The 22,956-nt window shown below is 33.2% G+C and overlaps 1 protein-coding gene across 2 annotated transcripts in view; it reads left to right on the top strand.

Moving 5' to 3' along the window:
- The window catches only part of alka (glycine receptor subunit alpha alkaliphile), a 56,613-nt gene that overhangs the window by 6,250 nt on the left and 27,407 nt on the right, over nt 1–22,956 (top strand). For both annotated transcript variants that reach the window (XM_076116469.1, XM_076116468.1), the window contains exon 2: nt 12,424–12,517. In XM_076116469.1, coding sequence (XP_075972584.1) covers nt 12,474–12,517 — 44 coding nt within the window. In that variant the 5' untranslated portion in view covers nt 12,424–12,473. The remainder of the gene's footprint in view (nt 1–12,423; nt 12,518–22,956) is intronic.

Genomic DNA, 22,956 nt, shown 5'->3' with positions numbered 1-22,956 from the left:
TGACAGTCCATAGACATGGGGCTGATTTATGAGTACTTATTAGAAACGACCGATTTGTTACCATGGAAGAGTACGTCAGAAATCTTTAAATCATATTTTTCGATCCTGCAAATTAAAAATTAATGTAGATATAGCTACTTGCCTAATGCTTATGGCTTTAATATAATTTAACTGATTTGTCTTTTGCATTCAAATCATGCAACAGAAAATGTATACCTTCGAAACTTGGTTCCAAAATAAAAAATCTTTCCGCTGCATAAATATTTAATTGTCAAACTACTAAAAACTCAAATAGGAATTCAATTTGCCGTTCGTTTACCTCCAAAACAACTGCAGCCCAATATTCCCACGGTACGTCGAGAAACTTTTTCTTTTTACATATCAAACTGAGCTGACACAACTAGTCCCTTAAAACGACGAAAACTCCGGCTTTAAAACTAAAATCGCGTGTTTTATTCAGATTGTGGCCTTCCACCACAATAAAACCTTTTTCTCTTTACTTCATTCGACGAAAGTCGGTTGACACGATTCACGTTTCGTTTATACACGAATTTGGTGAACACCGTATTTATTTTTTTCTTCTGAATCGATAATCCCTAAACCTGATTCTAGGAATGTATTGAAATAGTCCTGTCCATTATACATGTATCACCTAAAACGATTGCAATAAAGATCGATGTATCCTGTTCCTGGTATAGATTTGAAATCTGACGAATGAATGATTTGAAAATGCCCACTTATATTATAAATGTTATACTGTCTGTTTGTTTGTTACGTTACATGCATTACATTATCATGCATACACGACGAAGGAACGATTAACGTTTTGAATAAATTTTACTAGGAGATAGCGAGAGATGGGAATGCAATATTTTATGGATATCAGTAAAAAAGATTTCATTTAAAGAAAAAGCCAAAGGCATTAAAATGTGGTTAGATTTTTCCAGCATAAAGCTTCGATGAAAGCTATTCATTAGAGGTCTGCCAGTATCTTATTTATTAGGCTTTTCTGGAAGCTAAGGCTCTCCGCATTTCAAATTCAATTCACTTCAATCATCGTTTAGGCTCCAGGTTCATGAGCAAAGCCTTTGTCTGTTTCTCTATAGATAAATACATCACATCTGTTATAACTGAAAGTTAAGGCAGAGGTGTACAAGATACACCCACGTTACGCCACTAACCATCTTTGTCCCATGTAATAGGTATAAACCTACCGAGAATGTTACCAGAACACCAGAGCCTTGCCGAGCATGAAATGTACTTATTAAGAGATATTTCAATATAAAAAAAACGATTTACCTGACCAGGAGATCTAACCGCAGTCGTTTACGTTACTGCATCGTTTACCGAAGCAGTCAAAGGTACTTATGAAATGTCTACGTTTAGAGCTGCTCCAGATGGTGTCTCAGTCCTATTTGTAGAATTAAACACGGGTTTTACCGTCAGTAAATCATTTCTCCGGGGAAATCCGGGAAAGGGTCCCCAAATAACGCCTGTGATAAATAATGCGCGATTAAACAAGTGCAAATTCTGTAGAATTTGTCTTTTACTGTCTGTATGTGTCTGGCGTTTGGTAAACCAGTCTCCCTCAGCTTATGGGGTATGTTTTTTTTTTCAGTTAAAAATATTTGTTTTTGATTTGATGCGGAAGTAATTTTCCTTAACAAGTTAAGTTAAGTTTTATACTAAACATTATTTTTACAATTTGACGACTTCTGAAAAATATGAGCAAAAACATTTTTTTTTATAACAAAGACAAACAAAGAATAAGACAATTTACCAATATCATTCTATGTACTCATATAATTTTTTTAATTTTCCATTAAAACACATGAACTTTACAGTCATAGTACACAAAAAAAAACTGAACATTTCCTTTTCATTGAACCCGGTAAAAACATACTAACATCGCAGGAACACAAATAAAAAATAATTACCAACGTTCAAGTACAAACAGTTATAGCAAACAAATTAAATTTAAGAGCACTGAAGTAGGAACACGCAGGTATCATTACGATAGCGGCCATAGAGCTTTTCATACAAGCGTTTATCTTCACTGAACATGCGATGAAGGCTTTCAATGCTAATATAAATCGTGATGTTCTGTTTTACTGCTTTCAAACGTCAATACCGATTTGAATTTGTATTGACTGTATTGGGTTTAGTTAAGGCTGTTTTGGTTATGAAGTATTTTTTGTTTAAGGATCTGTAGCGCAATTCTCTACAGTCGGTACTGTCGAGTATCGAGGGTTTGACATTTAAAATTTTCTGCCAAAATAGATCTCACGAAGCCCGCTATAAGCGCTGATCAGATTACTTTGCAACATTTCTCAATAGCTAACCGGTTGTCAGTAATCGATAGTGGTAGAGAATCGAGCTACTGTAGGATATTAACAATGTTAGAAGAAAAATAGTATGTTTGTTTGTAGTAATGACGATATAAACTGATATGTGTTTCACTGATTGTAATAAAATGTTTCAAAATCTGAACTAAAAAAGATTCAAGTCCGAAGTTAAACGCGCACAAGTCTAATATACTATTTGATAAAAGTAAAATTATTGATATAAAAAAATATGAACAACTTGATAAAAAAGCAACACAAAAAGTAAATAAATATTTGACTAATATCACGAATCACGAAGGTATAAAAGCAATCACGGGTGGCTAATATTTTGATGGTATCATTTTTGACACTAATATAGTGGTTAGTTTCAATATAATTGTAACAGAAGTAAATAATATAGACGAAAATGAAGGTTTGGTGTTGATTGAAGACCTTAATAACAGGTCTGTGGGAATAATTCAGACAGTCAATCACCGAAAAATTATACCAAATGATCGTCGTAGATATAATTTTGAAGGTAATGAAATAGCCCAAAATTGAGGTTTGAATTTAATGAATTTATAAAATCCTTGACACTGCCAGCCACCGTTTTAATTTAGGTGATATTTAACTTCTAATTTATTTTAAATTATAGTCATTTCTGAAATGTTGGGACTGGAATTTCCTTGACTAAAATTTTCAAAAATACTATTAAAATGTAAATTGTTATGTGCGGTCGGAAAATTATGTTTATAATGAAGGCGTAAATTTCGCGAAAGGTATTATAATTCTAAATTATTGTTTTGGACACATTTTGAGGTTAAAGATACGACGGTCGCACTGCGTTATTCTCGTGTTTTACCTACTTTTAATATCTTAATTAGTTTAGGCAATAGTTAATAGTTCATTAGTTTATTCTCGATTTTGCTTCAGTTCCCATTTTGTAAAACTGTAATACTTTAGCAAAATTTAGGTTAAACTTCAAACTTTTGTTTGTTCGGTACAAGTTCAAACAAATATTAAAGTAATGTTACTTAAGATACTTTGAATAAAATCAAAACTTAGTTCCAAATAAATGGAACATAATTTGGGAGAAAGATAGATCACGAATTGCTCCTTAGAAGGTGCTATCTATAGTCTATCTTGCAGCTCATGTTAACTAATCAAATTTATACACAAGTGAATTCAGTAGATTCTACTGTTTTTGAAAACATTATCTGTGAAAAAACCTCGAGAATCTTTTATCATGCCCTTAAATTACTTTTTTTTACGTACGTACAAATTTCGGTCGGTAAATGACTAAAAAAACGACGCATCGGTAATTGATTTCTGGTGTCCGAGCATTTGGAAGTTATTTGGTAGAAAATGTACCTAATTAAATAGTGGAATACACTAATACAAATCCCTTGAAGAATCGGACTAAAATGTGATGCCAAAACATCTCAACTATTACCTACGTCACACCGTCGACTTACTAAAATATATTTCCCTAAATAAAAATATTGCTTTCCTTTATCTTCACAACTGTTTCCTACATCCAATCTTATTTATTTCTGCAACCAATTTTATTGCGTACATATGATACGAGCCTCGTTTTTCCTATTTGTTTAGGACTTTTGTTGATCCGGGTTTACAGAGGTCCCACTGAATAAAGTGGTGGAAATACGCAAAAAGTAAGTGAGGAAGGCGGAAACTATATATCCTTTTTGATGTCGCTAGTCTGTAAAAGTCACTGGTAATAATATATAAAGACTTGATTTTGATAGTATTGCCTACTGGAGTTTTGTTTAGATTTTTAATGAGCGTTATGTTACGTCCTTTCCTGGGATGTGTAGCACCTTCTCATATTATTATATTTTAATCGTTACTCGTGAACTTCTGCACAAATTTATGGATGGACTGCCAGTTTCTTTTTTTATCTCGTTTAATTTAGGTAGAATATAAACTGATTCAAAAAGTGTTTGTTTAAATTAACTAAGACCCAGAGTTTGTAACAAAAACATCAATTTAGCATTTAGAAATAAATTACATTACTTGTTCCGCTTGTTCCTTTTAGTATATACAGGAGTAACAAATAATCGAAAATATGGTTTTCCACGAAGTCGCGAAGCTTGAAACATAGAAGCAAATGAAAAGGTTTAAGTCTCCCAAATATTTTTTTCGCAATTTAGGCTTAGACCTCACAAATCCTATTTGAATTTGCCGTTTATTTTACGTTCATACATACTAATTTTATTCAAGCACTTTACGATGTAGTCCACTTTTTGTTCGAGCCTCTCGGTGGGAATTAAGTGTCCTCAATATAGCTCCTCAAATAAATTCGGAGCCACGAACAGGTTTCATTGAAATAAGTTCAGCGAGATATATTTTTAATTAGAGCTCTTTTACACGACCCAAAAGGCTAGGTAGGCGAGTTAACAAATTAAACAGGTCTCTCTCAGACTTTCACGCGTATTTTTACGGTAAAAAATAATTAAGGAAGTTTCAATGTTTGGATATTTTATAAGAGTCGGTGTATGTCTTACGCTTTTACAGTGAAACCGTTCATCCGTTTTGATGAGTTTTGGCATTGTTAAATTCCGTGATCCACGCCCGAGGCAGCGAGAGACCACGTGGATCAGTTAGTTTAAAAGATAATATTTCTATTTGTTTCTAAATGCCAAGAACAAGTCTTAATAATTTCACAATAAGCTACAATGTTTGGCAAATTGTTGAATACGTACAAAGTTACACAAAACCCTTCAGGCTTGTTAGTTCTAGATAAGAAAGACAGGTCAAACAATAGCATAATTAACGCCTAAAGTTTAGCTGAATATGGGTCTATTTTGATTAATTGTGTTGCTTACACTCTTGTTTAAGTTTGTAGTATTGTTGAATACTAGGTTTAATGCTAATGTATGTCCTACACACAGTACTTTCATAACTTCTGTATTGTGGTTGGTAATAGCGACAGCTGCGCAGAAAGATCAGGTTCGAGTCCCGGTTCGAACCAAGCATTAATTATTCCCTGGTTTTTCTGTCACGAGAGACTTGGTAAATTATCGGACGTTAGGGAAATGAGGTAATAGACCCGAGGTAAGTTCCAGTTCTCTCGTTCATTGAGGCCTAAACTAAATAATTCGAGGTTTCATAAAACTTTTACTACAAGCGGACGTGTCTTGAACTAATCTACATATTTTAACGAGTTTTTGCAGTACGTTCGATTGTTATAGGTCGTAAGTTTAGACCAAAGAGCATCTTCATTTTCAATAACTTTGCGGATATAAAACTCACTCTTAAAGAAACGGCTAGTAAATTATACCAATCAATACCTCCCTCTCATAATAGGTCTCTTTGTTCGGTTTTTACAATTAAATTGTTGAACTAATGTTTTGTTGAATCATACAAGTTCAGTCTAGGTAAGACCTACATAACAATAGTTGTGAAAAGGTTAATACTAAATGAAAATATAACCACAGGTGGATAATAAAGCTCGCTAACCCACCTTTAGATCATAAATTTAGAAAATGAAATACCCCACACCTAAAATTGCATTCAAAAGTTTGCCAATGAAGTGCGGCTCCCTACTTGCATCCAATTACAGTCGAATTCCAATCCTATGAAACACGTCTTATTGGGTCATTGCAATACAGATACTCTACTCACAGATAGAACTTCTCAGTAATGTAAATTCCTGATCAGAGTCAAAGCAACGTTTCACCAAATTCTCTAGAATGTTCTCTTGCAATCTGATATATTCATTGCTTAATGTAATTGATGCTCTAAACTCAATGCTAGATACATTGATACCACTTTGTATCGAGAAGTACAGTTAGCAGAAATATGAGTGAAGAAATATGACTGCTTGATTTTTCTCGTTGTCAAATGCTCAAAGATTGAGGTGAGCATTTAGCGTTTCTCCATTCTAGAAAACAAAATAACGGTCTCGTTAGTGGTCCAAGTGTATTTGAATCGTGGTCGAAACAAAGCCTTCAAATTCTCGTAGCATTTTAACAAGTACATAATAGTTTCTGTAAAAAACGAAAAGTGCGCACTTTAAAAATTGGTAATAAAAGATTAGTGGTTATTAAATCTAGAATTCTTGTAGTTAGTAGTAGAAATTGCTGTTCGTTGTAGAGCTAGAAAATGCAAAAGCAAAGAAAATATTTCGTCATTTTTCATTGCCAACTGTACATCTATACATCTTATAGCTTTCAAATAGTTTCCGTTTATCTCTTCGCATGATCTTTGAGAGAGGGTTTACTTTGAAAAGTTGTGTATAACTCTTTCAATTTGATGGTTCAATGATCGCGAGTGACTGCTGAAAGATGGATTCGACAATATAAAAGTACTGAAACATTAACTATTTATTTCGTACTAGCTGACCTGCGCAACTTCGCTTGCGTCACAGAAAAGAGAATGGGTGAAATATTTCCCCGTTTTTGTTACATTTTTTACTGGTACTCTCCTCCTATTAGTCTTAGCGTGATTATATAAAGCCTTCCTCGATAAATGGGCTATCCAACACTAAAAGAATTTTTCAAATCGGACCAGTAGTTCTTGAGATTAGCGCGTTCAAATAAACAAACAAACAATTGATTTTTTATCTTTTAGACTATCACAAATAAGTAATATCGTAACAACTGTGAAAAGTATTGTAGCAGACACTTAATAGGTAAATACATAATATTACGCCCATTTAATCGTAATGGAATGATAGAAATATCATATTATCAGAGTAAAATATTTTCTAGGAAAATATTTCATATACTTAGTAAACAAAGACTGGTTGAATTAATTCGATTATACAGTCATTGAACCTAAAATCCTTTAAATACATCATAAACGAAGACTTCTTAGTACTTGTACTAAACGACGATTAGCTTTTGCTTGGTTAAAACCCCTAACTTTGTTCTAAAAGCAGAATATTAATACAAAGGTAATTTAAAAACATCTTGTTGAGAGGTTTCGTATTATATAGATCAAAAGATATACCTAATCATCTTCTAGTTTAAAAGGCTTTTGTATTAGTTAATAGAGTAATTCTCTAAGACAAAATATGTGCGCGAAATATTTATTAGATTACCATTTTACTGTAGTAGGCAGGTATTTGCTTTGTACAAAATTAAGGCATGCAAATATCGTCACATTTACTAGACTTCTTCAAGCATTTATGACAAGTTATTTATTATAAATTAGTGTTAAAATTGAGGCGCCCGTAGCCAGTTGCGCTCACCCGTCTGACATAGATCTGTGGGTGAAGCAACCGTTGGCGCGGTCATTCTATAGATGGGTGACCGCATAGTGGTATTTGAGCTGGGCGTCTCCGTGCTTCGGAGGGCACGTAAAAAGTCGGTCCCGGTTGTTGTCTACTAAGATAACAGTCGTTAAGCCATGTCAAAGGCCTTACGGGCGGCTTGAACAACTTTGACACTAGGTTGACCACTAACCATACGATATGAATGAATGAATGAATGAATGAGTGTTAAAATACCTATATTTTGGTATTATTACATTAAATTATATCTTGTATCGGGTTCAACCAGGCTGAAGTCGGGCGGCCCGCTTGGCCGCCCGACTTCAGCCTGGTTGAACCCGGTTTATACACAATTTTTTTTCTTGAAATTGCTCTTTCTGTTGGTGAAGACAACATAAAAATCCGTTAAATAAATCTTGAGTTAGTCACTAATTAGACAGACAGACTAATATGAGACAAGACAACTTTAATTTAAAATGTGTAATGATTGTCGATTGCGAGACGAAGACAAAAACCTTTAGTAAAAAGTCAGCAAATTTTCTCTTCAGTTCTGCTTGCGTAAGAAGTAAAGGCGTGAGTTTTCAACTTGATACTAAACTCCCCAGAGGCTAGGATGGTAGTGTATGACGTATACGCGATGTCATGTATATGTTACTGTAAAAGCCCGAGCGGTGGTAAATCCTAAGATTTTCCGGTATAACCTAAGATTTACCAACTCGCAATGGTAAAAGTCCGAACAATTATTTTATTTCGAATTTTTACCTATATTCACTTGATGATATCGAGATGTCGCCGGAGCCCCGCTTCGCGGGGCTCCTCCTTCTGGGTGGTTAAAAAAAAATAACCACGAAGGCTAAGGTGGGAGCTTCGCTTCGCTCGCTCCCACCTTAGCCTTCTAACCTAACCTACCCATGTCGCTTTGCCCAAAACTCCTTCTTTATAACTATGACATAGTATATAATTATACCGTGAAATAGTTATTAACATAGTTATGAAGGAGGATTTTTTTATATATCGTTACATAGTATTTAAATTCTGGCTTGTTCGGACTTTTACCATTGAGAGTTGGTAAATCTTAGGTTTTACCGGAAAATCTTAGGATTTACCACTGTTCGGGCTTTTACAGTAACATATATACCTCTATAGTATACATGTTTTAAAAACTTTTGGGGTATACCGCGCTGACATTATAAGTAACTGGTTTTTGGATACAAACATTTTTTTTGTTATTTTTATAACTTTCATACTAAGAGTTTCTCTTGTGTCGCGGGGACTTTTACAAACATACAAACAACGGACACAAAGTACAACCAGACCTGAATCAATTATACGTGGATCGCACAAATAATTGCACAAATACATGCGTGCTTTTTTATAACATGAGTATTATTTTATAGATCAAAACTTTAATCCAAAAGTGAAACGATTGTATCAATAAAACGATTCTATGTTAAATTTCCCGATAGCAACTCGATAGAGCGTTATACTTTTTTAATACTTTAAAACCACAACATAACCTTTGAACCAATTACTTTTGTTTGAATTTTATTTATTCTATTCTATCTATTTTCAGTTGGAACTTCCAATAATCTCTTTCATAGGCGCGTGCGAGTGATTGTAAATTAATATCACCGAGATATTGTTCTACTTAATTAATAATTCATTATAGATAGGATTTTCTTTGAGCTTTCTTTGGTAATTGAATACTGTATGGAATATTGAAACCTTAGCTGTATTATGGCCAAAGGAATAAAATACATCAAACAGATATTTATTGCGTATTTTAGTTCCTAGTTGTTATTCCTCGTTCTTAGAAACTACATTTTCATTCTGATCGTGTAGAGAGACAGAATTGTGGGCAGACGTATTGCATCATGGGAAGGATTTGTCTAAATTCACTAAACTGTGGTTATTGCTGAAGATGACTTCAGAATTAATCTATACTAATATTATAAAGCTGAAGAGTTTGTTTGTTTGTTTGTTTGAACGCGCTTATCTCAGGAACTACTGGTCCGATTTGTAAAAATATTTCAGTGTTGGATAGTCAATTTATCGAGGAAGGCTATAGGCTATATATCATTACGCTACGACCAATAGGAGCAGAGCAGCAATAAAAAATATTACAAAAACGGGAAAAAATTTGGCCCATACTCTCTTATGTGACCATAAAAATAATTAGAATAGCAAAAGAATATCTAAAAGGCACGTATATAGAAACCTTCTACAAAATATTTTGATTCTTAAACATTTTGTCTTTTCGTTATCTATCAGGGAAATGCAAAATAAAACATAAAAAAACAACAAAAACGTGAACATAAACTGCATTTAAATTAATAAACGATACAAATTAATAAAGGCACGTCTAGACCAATAAATCTATCTTTAAACTCAGTTCGGGTAATGCACCTATAATCACACGCCGACCAAACTGCGGATAAACAATGAATGCCGGCAAAGTAGAATTTATTGAACTTCATAAATAAAATGGAAAATACATCTTATACGTTTGAGAAGAGTTTCGTATCCAGCTGTGAGACTGTAATGAATTAGTTATAAGAAAGTTACAATAAAAGAGATATTCATTCTACAATTTTTTATTTGCTATTCAACAACAGTTTAAGTATAACATTACATAGGGTGGAAAAAAGGAAGGTCTTGGAAACTACTTTTAATACTGAAGATATCTTAAATTCACTGATATCGAACATCTTTTCACGCATTAAAAGATTTTCTTTAAATTGTTTGGGTCACTTAGGTGACGTATAGACCTAAAAAAACTAAAATTGGTTAAAAGGCTAAACCAATATTAATAACATACAGAAAATTGATGTAAAAGAGTATCAATTGGACTACATTCCTGATACATGCTTAAACACGCAGGACAGCTAATGAACAACAAAATCTATATTCACTTTTATTTCACAGATTCTTCCAATAATAATAATACACTTCTACAAAACATTACGAAACGATAAAAAGCTTAAAATCAAAGGTTTATTATTTGAAAAGCAATTCGCAAACAGCAACAAAGCTTATTACGTGATACAAAAGTGAAGGAAGTCGGAGGAAGTCGTTGAATAGTTCATGAGACATCCGATTCAGTATTAACTTTTCGTTAACGGTTCATAAATCATTGAGAGAACGTTTTCTCGATGAATTTTATTTGAGAATTTGTTTTGAATTTGTCTCTTTAAAGCAACTCTAGTTGTTAATTTTTTACCGAATGATGGAATAGATTTTTTTGACTCTATTTTTTTTTGTGGTCCATAATAATTATGCCCCTTTTAATTTGAAATGCGTAGTGTAATTGTTGATCGATGATCATGTTTGTTATTTTGGAATAATATTTGGTTTTGGCCAGTTGCATTTAAAAATACATAATTCAGAATAAATTCTAGCGAAACAAAAGTCTTACAAAAGCTTCTACAATTTTTTTAATATTATGCACGTAACATTTTTCACACGAGTTTATTGCACATTCTTAAACACAAACTTTTTTAATACTGCCAAGCAAGACCTTTATATTAAATTGAAACTGTAATACTTAAAGCCTAGACAGTGTTCCTAGAACGAGCTTCTTCCATCGAAATTAGTTCTGAGTAAGCGTCATCGGTCAGTAGGTCGGTATCGATTTATACCGAGATCGATAGCTTATTATTAAATTATTAGGTTTCGCCGCGGCTTTGTGTCTCCGCCAATATAAAGTGATTTTGTGTTATTGGAATTTTTCTATAGCTTTGTTTTGCGAATTGTTTTTATTTTGTAAGTAAAGCTTTTTGAAGTCGTGTGATTGTGAAGAAAAAATTACAATTTATAAATAAAGCACCGTATAATTAGCGTTTTATATTTTGATTTTTATAGTAATATTGGATACTTGGATACATTCCAAACAGAAACAAAGAACTAACCGGATAAGCAATTATAACACTGCAAGAAACCGGAAAACTAAGAATTAGTTTATTTTGGAGGAAAGAAATGCACATTTTTTGTAAAATATATACAAATACTTACATGGTATTTAATTTTTTTAACTAGAGATTAAATGCGTTACCTAATTTTTTTTTACGAAACTAAAAAAATAGTTGTGTTATTGTATTTTTTGCGTGTTCAAAGTCAATCATTGGTACTTTATTTACTTAGATTTAACCTTAGTTTGACACGTGTATAGAAACATGAAAATTTCACAGCTTTATTACATAATTGTAAAGAAGTAGTTAAGGTCTAAGTTAGTAATAATTTTACGAATTCCTAGCAAAATGTCTGGATCTTGAAATTTTCTTATTAAAAAGTAAACAACTTAAATTATTTAAGTTAATGTTTTCACGAAACTACTAAAACAAAGTCGAAACAAATCGAAAAAATCGAAAAATTAAGTTTTAAAATTAACTTAACCATCGTGAAAGGCGCGTAAAGCACTTACATCGTCTTTTTGTCTTTAACACATTTTCTGGAAAAAATTGTTTGAAAATCTGTAGCTCGATTCTCTACTACTAACGACTACCGACAACCGACCTGTCATCGAGAAATTTTGTATGAAAATCTGATCAGTGCCTCTGAGGAAATATTTTGGCAGTAAGTACATTCTAAATGTCAAAATTTCGATAGCTAGCCGGTTGTCGGTAGTCGATAGTGGCAGAGAATCGCGGTACTGATCAGCGCCTCTAGCGGGCACAAATCATATCAAACTCTCGATACTCGATAGAATCGCGTTACCGTTGTTGCAGTTGTCCTATATAGGCCGTATGAAAACACTTGCTACGAGTATGTACACTTATCCGGCTACGCGGACATTGGTACAGTTAGCGGACATCCTTCAAGCTTTAGAAAATTTAGTACCGTAACATTTTCTATGAATTGTTTCAGATAAACTGTTGAAGTTGGAATGACCTCCAACGCGAGACGATCTTCCGAAGATGATACCGTGCACCTGGCCCACGGCACTGTTCTTTTTAATATGGTGAGTTTCATTATACTATCTGTCTTACCAATAAACATTGTGTAAGTTCCTTCCTACTGTTCCTGTTCCTACCTTCAATCAATTTTAAAACGGTTGTTGAATAAAAACGATAAAACGCTGTATAATATTCAGAACTTACACGATATTTATTAGTAAGGCAGTTCGTTAACAATGATATTATTTGAATATTATATACGGATTGGTATAAATGATACAGTAAGTTCATTTGCTTTATTTAGTAACTTAGTAGATGAATTAAACCTCACAGCTATTTTACGTGTGATATACTAATATGTATACGATTGAAGACAAATCTTCTCAACGGGTTCTTATGTAATTTGGTACACAGACAGTTTATAATCTTAATTAATTCTTAGGATAATATTTACACCGGAAAAACTTGATATAAACGTAATGAACGAAAGCGATTTAAATCTTGTGTTATCATTTATACGAATGTATATTTTTCATACATTCAAACATATTGTGGTTATGAATAGGAAATTAATAAATCTAGGTTTTAACAACAGCAAACAATACAAATAAATAAAGGAAAATTTAATTCCTATATTTTTGTTTGTATGGTTAAAACGTTGTCATTGTGTAAACGAAATACACAAATAAACACATTAGCTGCTTACCACAACTGGAGAAAATAATTACAACGCTTACATTAATTTTTACGTTAATGTTCTATAAAACTCCTATATTCATGTTAAATTCCCAAATTGTATATGAAAGATTCTCGCAATTTAGCAATTACATTTTAACAAATATACAGCACGTCTTCTGATATGTGCGAATATTATTATTGATGAAATATTACAGATTTTAAATATGTTTAATAAACACAGATTTTAAATATGTTTAATAAACACAATATTTTATCTGCATCAAAATAAAATTCTAAAGCTCTCCAAATCTGATTCCTATTACTTACCAAAGTAAAAGAAAATACTTTCTTATCGATCCTGCAGTCCTTAAATACAATCAAAATCTTGAAAAACCTTGATACTACAAAGGCCTACTTTTTCAATCCATATGAACGAACAATTGATAAAATATTAAACAAAAACACCTGTCTTACAGCACACAGTTATTTGACGTAGCTTCCTTTCTAATTTGAACTAATAAATTATTCAGTACTAATGTCAGAGGCTCACATTACCTGACGCTGACGTCGGTGACGTTGATTGAACTATTGACGCGAGTGACGTCGCGTTGTAATGCTAACATGTTATATCGTTTGTACCTGTTTGGGTTTAAGATTTATTGGGCAGGTCATTTAGTAGGCTTAGTTCCAGTGTCACGTCGTAGATAAAATATCTAATATTAAAAGAAGTAACATAATAATATAGAGAAAAACTAGGTACTGATAAAATTCCATTTGAAAAGCTATCTGATATTTATCCGGGAATTGTGAACCTCACTTTAAGTCTTCCTTTTACCTACAGTCATGTTATACCTTAAAATAAATTAATAACAATATTTAATGTTGATCTCTGTATTTTCTACAAATAATCTACAAAATGCTATCAAAATAAATTCCATCGCCATCCTTTCTAGTTAAATTAGTGCATCAACCTACACAGTACGTTCTGTTGTTTTTGCGTGACTGATAAATAAACATTCAGCTATCAATCTTCACAATAGTTTGAGTTTATAGGATAACATATTAGTAAAGTCCACTAGATTCCTTCCAATTCTAAAACTACAGAAGATTTTTATGTAACAGTATGAATCATTACGCATACATCTATAAATAATTGCCTTTTTACTTAATACCAAGTAGGATGTAGAATTATTATAACAATTTTCGCTTTAAATCAATTGCATTTATTGATAACTAACTTTGCCATTACGAGCTTTGTGGCTACAGGGTCATTTAACGTCGGTGCAATAAGTGCGGCCCGAACGATAGTCAATTCAATACTTCCCAATTTACAGTTAAAACCGAACAACAATTTGTATTTAATGGCCGCGGAATAGCCGACGACGATAGAGTTATTACTAATCAATAGATAGATAATGGTGTACGGGAAATAACAATAGAAGGTTTGTTTATTTGTTTGTTGTCACAGAAACTAACACAACCTAACCATTTCGTGAACTCATTCGAAGAGTTCGTGTTTAAGAATATGTTTAAAGTTTCTCCCTGTATTCGAGTACAAAATGTACAGCGTGGGGATCGCGAGTTTGTTTAAAAAATAACTTCCGCACTAAGATTTGGTCCTGTGTCGCGGGGACTTTTACAAACATGCAAATAACGGATACAAAGTACAACCAGAAACCATTATCTGTAGATCGCACAAATAACTGCTCCGTGTGAGAATCGAATCCAGGACCTCCCGACGCAATGTTAGTTTCGTGGTGACCTTAACCTGTATTATATATTTCCTGGTACCAGATAAACATACCAGACATACTAATATATGGGTATAAGCTTATAACAATAAAACTGCGAGGAGACGACTGCCGCACCGAACTAGCGCAGGCTTTCGCCTAAGTACACAAAACCAAAGCGCCAGCAGTGTCGCTCGCTACATTTCCTTTCCACAATCACGCATCTCTTCAATAAAATCAGTTCAGTAGCGAGATTCTTTACAATCGGTATCATCGAGTATCGAGAATTTGACATTTAAAATTTACTGCAAAAATAGTTCTTCCAATGCCCACTAGAGGCGCTGATCAGATTTTTATACATTTTTTTGTTACCGGGTTGTCGAAAGTCGCACTACCGCTGTGTGTTGAGCTGTGTCTTTTGCATTCATAATATTAGTAAGTATGTCCCCGTCTCCTTAGTGTAAGCAGTATTCAAATAAAGAGAAAAACCACTGACCTCTAAGTAAAAGCCTCAGGTTTTATAAGTTTTACTTGAAATTGACCTTCAGTTGACCTTAAAACTTTACAATTAACACTAAACATAAAAATTTCTTCTGCGTAATATTAAAAGTTTCTGAGAAAAACATAAAAAGTATAATGGATTGTCGAACACAAAGTGTTTCTTAATGTTTTATTCTAAACAATAAGTATTAGTTCTTAGTACCGAATACCTTAAAGATTTTAAGAAATAAAAAAATTAAATACATAAAGATCCTTTTAAAATATAATGCAATGTAGCACTAAATACTTAAATATTAATATAATTTTCTAGTCAAATCGAAACCTTATTTTAGTACGCATAGACTATTTACCGGTATGGGTATTTTACCTGATCGTGGAAAAAGGGGTTCTAAGTTGGATGTGTTGCGACATTTTTTACCTAAAATATAAATTCATGTTTCAGTAACTATAGTATATATCTTTGATACAGCATGATTAATTGAAAAAATAGTTTTTGCAAGACACGCTGATGAGATTGTCATTGGTAGTCGATAGTAAGAAGTCCCAGTGCAGGCAATATTTTAATACTCTGTAAATTTATAATAATCATATTCGATTCCAAAATCAGCAGATTATAAATTCTATTGGAATAACCAGAGCAAGTGTAGCTTGTACTGTAACATCAAGTGATCTAAGTTAAAATCGCAGTTATTCCCGGATAATACTAGATAATACTACCTATAAACTCACTTTAAACTATCTAATTTACTTCCAAAGTAAAAAAAAAACAATCGCGATTACATAACAAATTCCTTCTAAAAGGTCAAAGATAATCATAGATTAGGTCCTAGACCATGACTGAGCTACTTGACACAGAAAGCTATACGTTTCAAAGAAACGCCGGTATGGCGTGCCTGCCTTCTGTATTGCTTATCAGTGAAGGTCAGCGTCGTTAAGATAACACTGTCTCACCTATTGGTATAGTGGGGGACGAATAGTGAGGAAAGGTTGGTTGGTAAAAGCTTTTGATTTAGTTTTTAGATATTTCGTTTCGTGTTTAAATGTAAGGCTTCTTATGGCTGTACTTACGAAAATTACTAAGGAAATGTAATAGTTAAGTTAAGTAAAAACTTATTATGTGAGTACAACTTTAAAATATCCTTCGCGCTCTTGCTTATTGTTAAAATGCCTTTAATTTAAAAATGGTGGCTTTGCGCTTTAAATAAGTCGTAACTAAAATTCAGTACCTTTCCAATTTATCAAAAAAAAGTTTATAATGTCACAATTAAAGGCACAAGATACGAAAAACGTTAGTTTAAATACGAAATACGTTTACTAAAAGTTTATCCTACAGCGTGCGTAGCTTTCTAAATATAGACATGAATACGTTTTAACTGGAATTCCATATCACTGGTTTTGTATTATTCTGTAATGAGGGTTACATGCTCGGAGACATGATTAATGTGCCCTGTACATTATTCGTGAACTGTAAAGGACATAACATCCTCTGCGTAGGCAGATTTTCTTGCGATTCCACGAATATTGGCACAATAACGCTTCCTTGAAGGACTCCAACTTGATTTTATATGGAATTAAAGCCTTAAAATATGATGGAATGTGTTTTGTAATCAATTTTGATTGTATAATAGACCTGCTTTTACTAACCCTTTAAAGTTTTGTGTGTATAAATATAACACTTAAATAATAACACGATCTTTTGAAATTCCTTAATTGTTTTATTTAATAAACATTTAGTTTCTATATAAAACGAATCCTAATATATTTTTGGTCTGAACTTTGATTACACTATGTTTTGTAACTATATTTGAAAACCCATATCATTTTTTGTTATATAAACTGAACGTAGTATGACTATAACAGCAGAAGATATAGGTACCAAATTTTACATTCACTTTTTTTAGAAATGTACACTTAATTTTGTCCTCAACAACACAAAAATCAAAGCTTATCTAAAAAGACCCACTATTCACTCAACTGTACATTAATTACTGTCTTACAAAGTTCAAGGTGTTTCCCAAACTATTAATCTTGCACTATTTGTATCTAAAAGTAAATTTATACGTTTTTTTCACGCTTTCCGCCTGCTGAAGCGTTATAGCCGTGTACGGAGCAACGGACATACGGTAAACAACGTAGTTTGATGTAGTAGGCTATTTGGCTTTGTACTTTAGACTGTGGTCGTGTATGTTGTATATTTAATTTGTTAGTAGTGTCTCTGTTTAGCATTCATTTGTGTTTCACTGTATAGAATTAGTATACCCTCAAGGGCTGTGTAAAATTTCCAAGCATCCAGGTTGCCTCACTATGTTTTCCTTCACCAAGTAAATTGAAAACCATTGATAATTTTTCACATACATCATTCTGAAAAGTCTATATTGCGATACCTTAAGAAGTCTACCTACACACCAGCCACCGCCTCGCCGACTTATGTTAGCGGCTTTATTTCAAAGGCAGTTTAGGAATCACTGACATGTTTATTTTGAACTGAAGACCCGCCGACATTTTGTGGGCGAATCGGTGACTTTGGCGTAGACTCCTGTAGGTTTCAACTCCCGACCAAAGTTTTGACCATATAGTTGGAGACAATTGCGTATACTTACCACTTGATTATCACAGCTAGTTTTAAAAGTTTGAAAGTAATATCTATATGAGGTAGCTTGAGTAATTAATTCTTTTAATGAAGGTCTTCTTTTCTTATCTTATCTTATCTTCGGGGCGGGGGTGCCAGTAAATGCCTGGTTGACACTTCAACCATTTCTGATCCTTTGTGTCACCCCCTCCTTTGCTTCTCTAGACGTTGGGGGGCAAAGCAAAACTTATTAGTTTTGCTATGAAGGTCTTACGGCAGGTATTAAAACAAAATCTCCTCATCACAAACTTGATAAAGAGCTTATAATAAAATTACTATGATTTATTTGCTCGGTAGATTTTAACAGGCGCTGAAGTTAACGAGGTCGTTGAACCTTAGATGTTTGAACAAAGAGTAATAAATTGGTTTGAAGGTACAGCTTGCATTTTATTTGCATTTTTATAGTGTCAGATCACGAACTTAGACCACAGAGTAGATTTTATATAGGTTCCCTTATATAGCTTAACGCCTATTATACTCGAAGTTGCAAGCAAATGTATTGATATGATGCTAAGAGCACTTTTCGGATTTTACAATATTGGTTTCCAAATAATACGGACCGAAACTTTTCTGCAGTAAGAATAGAAATTAAAGCTTTTAAAGGAAAAAATCCCTGCTAACGCCTATCCCAAATCAGGAATCGAATATCAAACGTCACATACTCTAACGCCCGAACGATTGGGCAATAAAATAAGTGATATTTTCACATTTAACAAAAATGAAACAATCTCTGAAGCTTCTAAATTAATTCACAGCTTTTGAATAGAAATCAGTAATTTGTCGTTCTGTACAAGAAAGATATTTATTAGTTAAGTAAGAACTTACTTCTCTACGTGATGGAGTGGTCAACTAATTTGAACTCAGTTAAAAGGATATTCTATTAATTTCGGCAATTGTTGTTGGACAAAAAATTTAAAACTTGGATTTAGTAACTTCTATGGCGTGGTTCCGCTTATTTAGATTTTAATGAGTAAAGATAGACTATATTTTTCTACGAGAAATCAATCATTATTCTTTCAGATTGTACCGTAGTCTGTTAAGCAGTTTAGCCAAGAACGTGCCACAAGCGCACCCTTAGACGCTAAAATATTTATTTTGGGATTTTGAGATACTGCGGCTAGTACATAACACTAAATTGCTAAACGGGTATAGTACCCCGATAACGAAGGCCGACCTTAGTTGTTAAAAAACGTTGGATAATAAATAAACTTTCGTAACCTTTAAAATCATTGCCTTTAACACCTGTTAAGCAATGTATTATTTCGTTATAAGTAGCTCTGAAAACAATAAAAATACAACAACGCGAGCACATTGGTTATTTTAGTACAATCAACATCAAAGTCAAGGCTTTTCACACCTTACATCGTAAAAAAACAAAAACCCTTGCTAATGACATACCGCGCCTAACCCTCTACCGCAGGAAATGATACACGGAAACCACATAACACTACCGCTTCGTATCAAACTGATTTATGGTTACAATGACCTTACCTTGAGTTATCACGGCTATGCAGTCTGGGGGTTAGAATTAATACACGTCACTATTGACCTTCTAGAACTAGGTTTCAAATAGGTGTTTGCTGAAAGGGTGGTAAATCTAGACTCCCATACTTTATTACATAAATATTTGTAAAATATGCTATATCCATTATTTTCTATGCACAATTAACGTAACATGAAAGTATGTGTGTCTGTCTGTCTGTTACCCTTTCACAGCTAAACCTTTGAACAAATTTCGATGAAATTTTGTATGAAGATAGTAAAAGACTTGGTGTCAAACAAAAGCGTATAATATTCAAAAATACATTTTTAAGCTGCTGAAATAGGTAATCAAACTTTGTACACTATCAGATAATTAGAGTAGCCATACAAAATATAACCTCAAAAGAGAGCATAATATTTAGATAGCATAAATAGAGAGCCTTTTAGAAAGACATTCGTCGCAAAAGGAAACATTAATTCAATGACTCGCATAACCAATTTTCAATGAATTGTTAAAGACGTTTCGGTGTTGATGATAAATGAGACCGCAATATCTAGACTTGTAATTAATACAAACCCTAAGTTTCGGGTCACGTACGTTATGTCATATAAGGTCTAATACTAGATCTAGCTCAAAACTATTAAGTCTACGTATCACGGTGATTTATGAAATTCATGATTCATTACCCTTAATCCTAATAGTCGACTGAGAGGTGATAGCTTCAAAGTCTCGTCTTTGATTTCAGTTCTCTGCAAGTTTCAACTTTCTTAAAAATATTTTCTCTAGAATTGTCCAAAGTATGCTTACAGTTTCTGTTAAGAGGCCGTCCGAGACCAAAATTATAATATTTAAATCACAGACAAAATAAAAAGAGTAATAATAAGTAAACTCCCGTTTATTCCTCTAGTATCTATCAAGATGCAAAAATCTTCTCGAACTTGACCTTCATTTGACCTTGGCTTTCAAATCAAATAAGCACAGTAGTTTTGAAGGATCATTCTATTTCCGAGTACAATTTGGCTGCCACTTTTGATACCGATCATGCAAAAATATGACGGTAGTAATTTGCACCTGTCAGCGAAGGGTTAATTGTAGCCGTTAGGGCCTGAACAGATTAGCGTTTATTACAGGCGTAATATTCAGGCTCTAGGCTGTTGGATATTTCGTAGAAGTGATAAAGGCTTTATACCGGATATTACATCTGAGAATTGATGTTGCAGGATTACTGGCGCAATATTATTTGCTGAAAAATATATTGTTTTACTTCTTTATAAAGAAACCGTCGGGTGCCTGTCTCTTTATTTGCGACTAGCTGACCCGCGCAACTTCGCTTGCGTCACCTAAGAGAATGGGTCAAAATTTTCCCCGTTTTTGTAACATTTTTCGTTGCTACTCCGCTCCTAATGACAGTAGCGTGATGTTATATAACCTATAGCCTTCCTCGATAAATAGGCTATCTGACACTGAAAGAATTTTTCAAATCGGACCAGTGGTTCCTGAGATTAGCGCGTTCAAACAAACAAACAAACTCTTCAGCTTTATAATATTAAGTATAGATTACGATTTTTAAAACACACTTAACACTCATGGTTCTCATGCTATTGATGCCAAAAAGAAGTGTTATTTTACAAATTTTAGTCTATTTTTGAGGATAATTAGTTATGCTTTTGTATAGCTTAAAAGTGTAGATAAGTGTCCAGGTCATCTTTTTAGTATTTTATTGCACTTCATGAAAAACATCTTGCAAATATCTAAAAAGCTGGTATAAGAATGAACGTCTGCAAGTGGCAGCCAATATCACTTATGACGAACTGAATAGGCTTTTATTACGTCGTCGATTATATGATAGTACCTTGTTTACCCATTGAATGGGGTGTTATAGCCAGAAATAGAAACCGTAATTTAGTTGCCATGTGTTCAGTAGGTACATTAAATAAGATATTTCTTATGTCTTACATTTTGTTGCTATATTCGTAAATACATTTATTATTAAATCATACGGCAGTATATAAATTAGTATATAGAAAGAAACTCCCTAACGTTGATTGCCGCGACTAGGCCAAAACGTCAAGTTAAACCAAGATCATTCAAGGTCGCGTGAATTTCCCCGTAATATGGTAAATGATTAAAGGCTTTTCTACTTAATGGCCTCAAAACCTGCCTTTCTTATTCCGGGAGGACACTTGCGGCATACTCTAGAATATACGAGTATAAATGTATGATTATGCAACACAAAGACAAAATTTATTATATCATTCCCAACCGTAAAATTCAAAACAAAAACCCTTGTTGGCACTTTGCCTTTTAAGTAAAGAAAAACTAGTAAGTAATGGTCATCAAGCACTGAACTTCACCTAGACAGTGAATAGGCAGTAAGTCTACGTGATTTATCGTGACCTTGACCCTTGACACTACTGCAGTACTACTGATTAGACTGACGAATGACCTCTGTGTTAATTCTGCTTCAGCCTTTAGCTGTGAAACTTTTTTTTAATTAAAGGCACCTGCTTTTGTTTTAGTTGCTTTGTTGCTAGCATTTGTCATGTCACGAATGGTTAGATAACGAAATTGTTGGGATTACTAGAAAGTTCGTTTTTTGGAAATGCTTTATCTTTTTTTGCGCTTTTTAGTAGAGGCCTGCTTGTGTGAAATAAGCTTGTATATATAAATAAATAATGAAGTACTTAGTGCTAACCACTATGAATATGATATTTATTATCAGCTAAGTTATTTTTGTGTGAGGACACTGAACTATGGATAAAATATTAACTGGAACTAAATTTTTTGCCCTAAAATATACTTTAAAATTGAAATTAACTTCTAGCAAATGCTTTTAACAGTCTTTTTTGCCATAAAATTTTCATCACAGTCCGGAGATTGCGTATAGTCAAAAAAAAATTGGACAACATATTTAATGTTTCTTTTTATCGTTGATCTTTTGTTAATCTTGATACATCTTTATCCTAGGACCACGACTAACTCAAAACAACGACTTACTTTAGATAAGTATTTCATAACTGCTCAAAAACATTTCAAGGAATATAATATTCAACAGTTTACCATAAAAAAGTTAATACCAAAAAAATCGTGATCAATTGTTCAATATCGTCTTTATTCTATTATTTACATTTTTATATATTTACTAGCTGACCCGGGAAACGTTGTTTTGCCATAAAAATTAAAAAAAAATCACTGGGGCACATAGGAAAAATAGATGATGGCCGATTCTCAGACCTACTCAATATGCTCACAAAATTTCATGAAAATCGGTCAAGCCGTCTCGGAGGAGTACGGTAACGTAAACTGTGACGCGAGAATTTTATTTATTAGATTTCGTCGTTAATCGATGAACAGCTAAGCGTGCTGTCTGAGTCGCCCGTTATTACCTAGGATTTTAATTACAACAACAAAAGCTAGTGTAGTTTTTCAATACAACTTTGTTTAACCCTTCAGGGACTTACAAACATAATTAACGATTAAAAC

Source organism: Anticarsia gemmatalis, chromosome 7 (genome assembly GCF_050436995.1).
Source record: "Anticarsia gemmatalis isolate Benzon Research Colony breed Stoneville strain chromosome 7, ilAntGemm2 primary, whole genome shotgun sequence".
Taxonomy (NCBI): domain Eukaryota; kingdom Metazoa; phylum Arthropoda; class Insecta; order Lepidoptera; family Erebidae; genus Anticarsia; species Anticarsia gemmatalis.
Note: the sequence above shows the minus strand (reverse complement) of the source record. Positions and strands in the feature narration are given on the sequence as shown.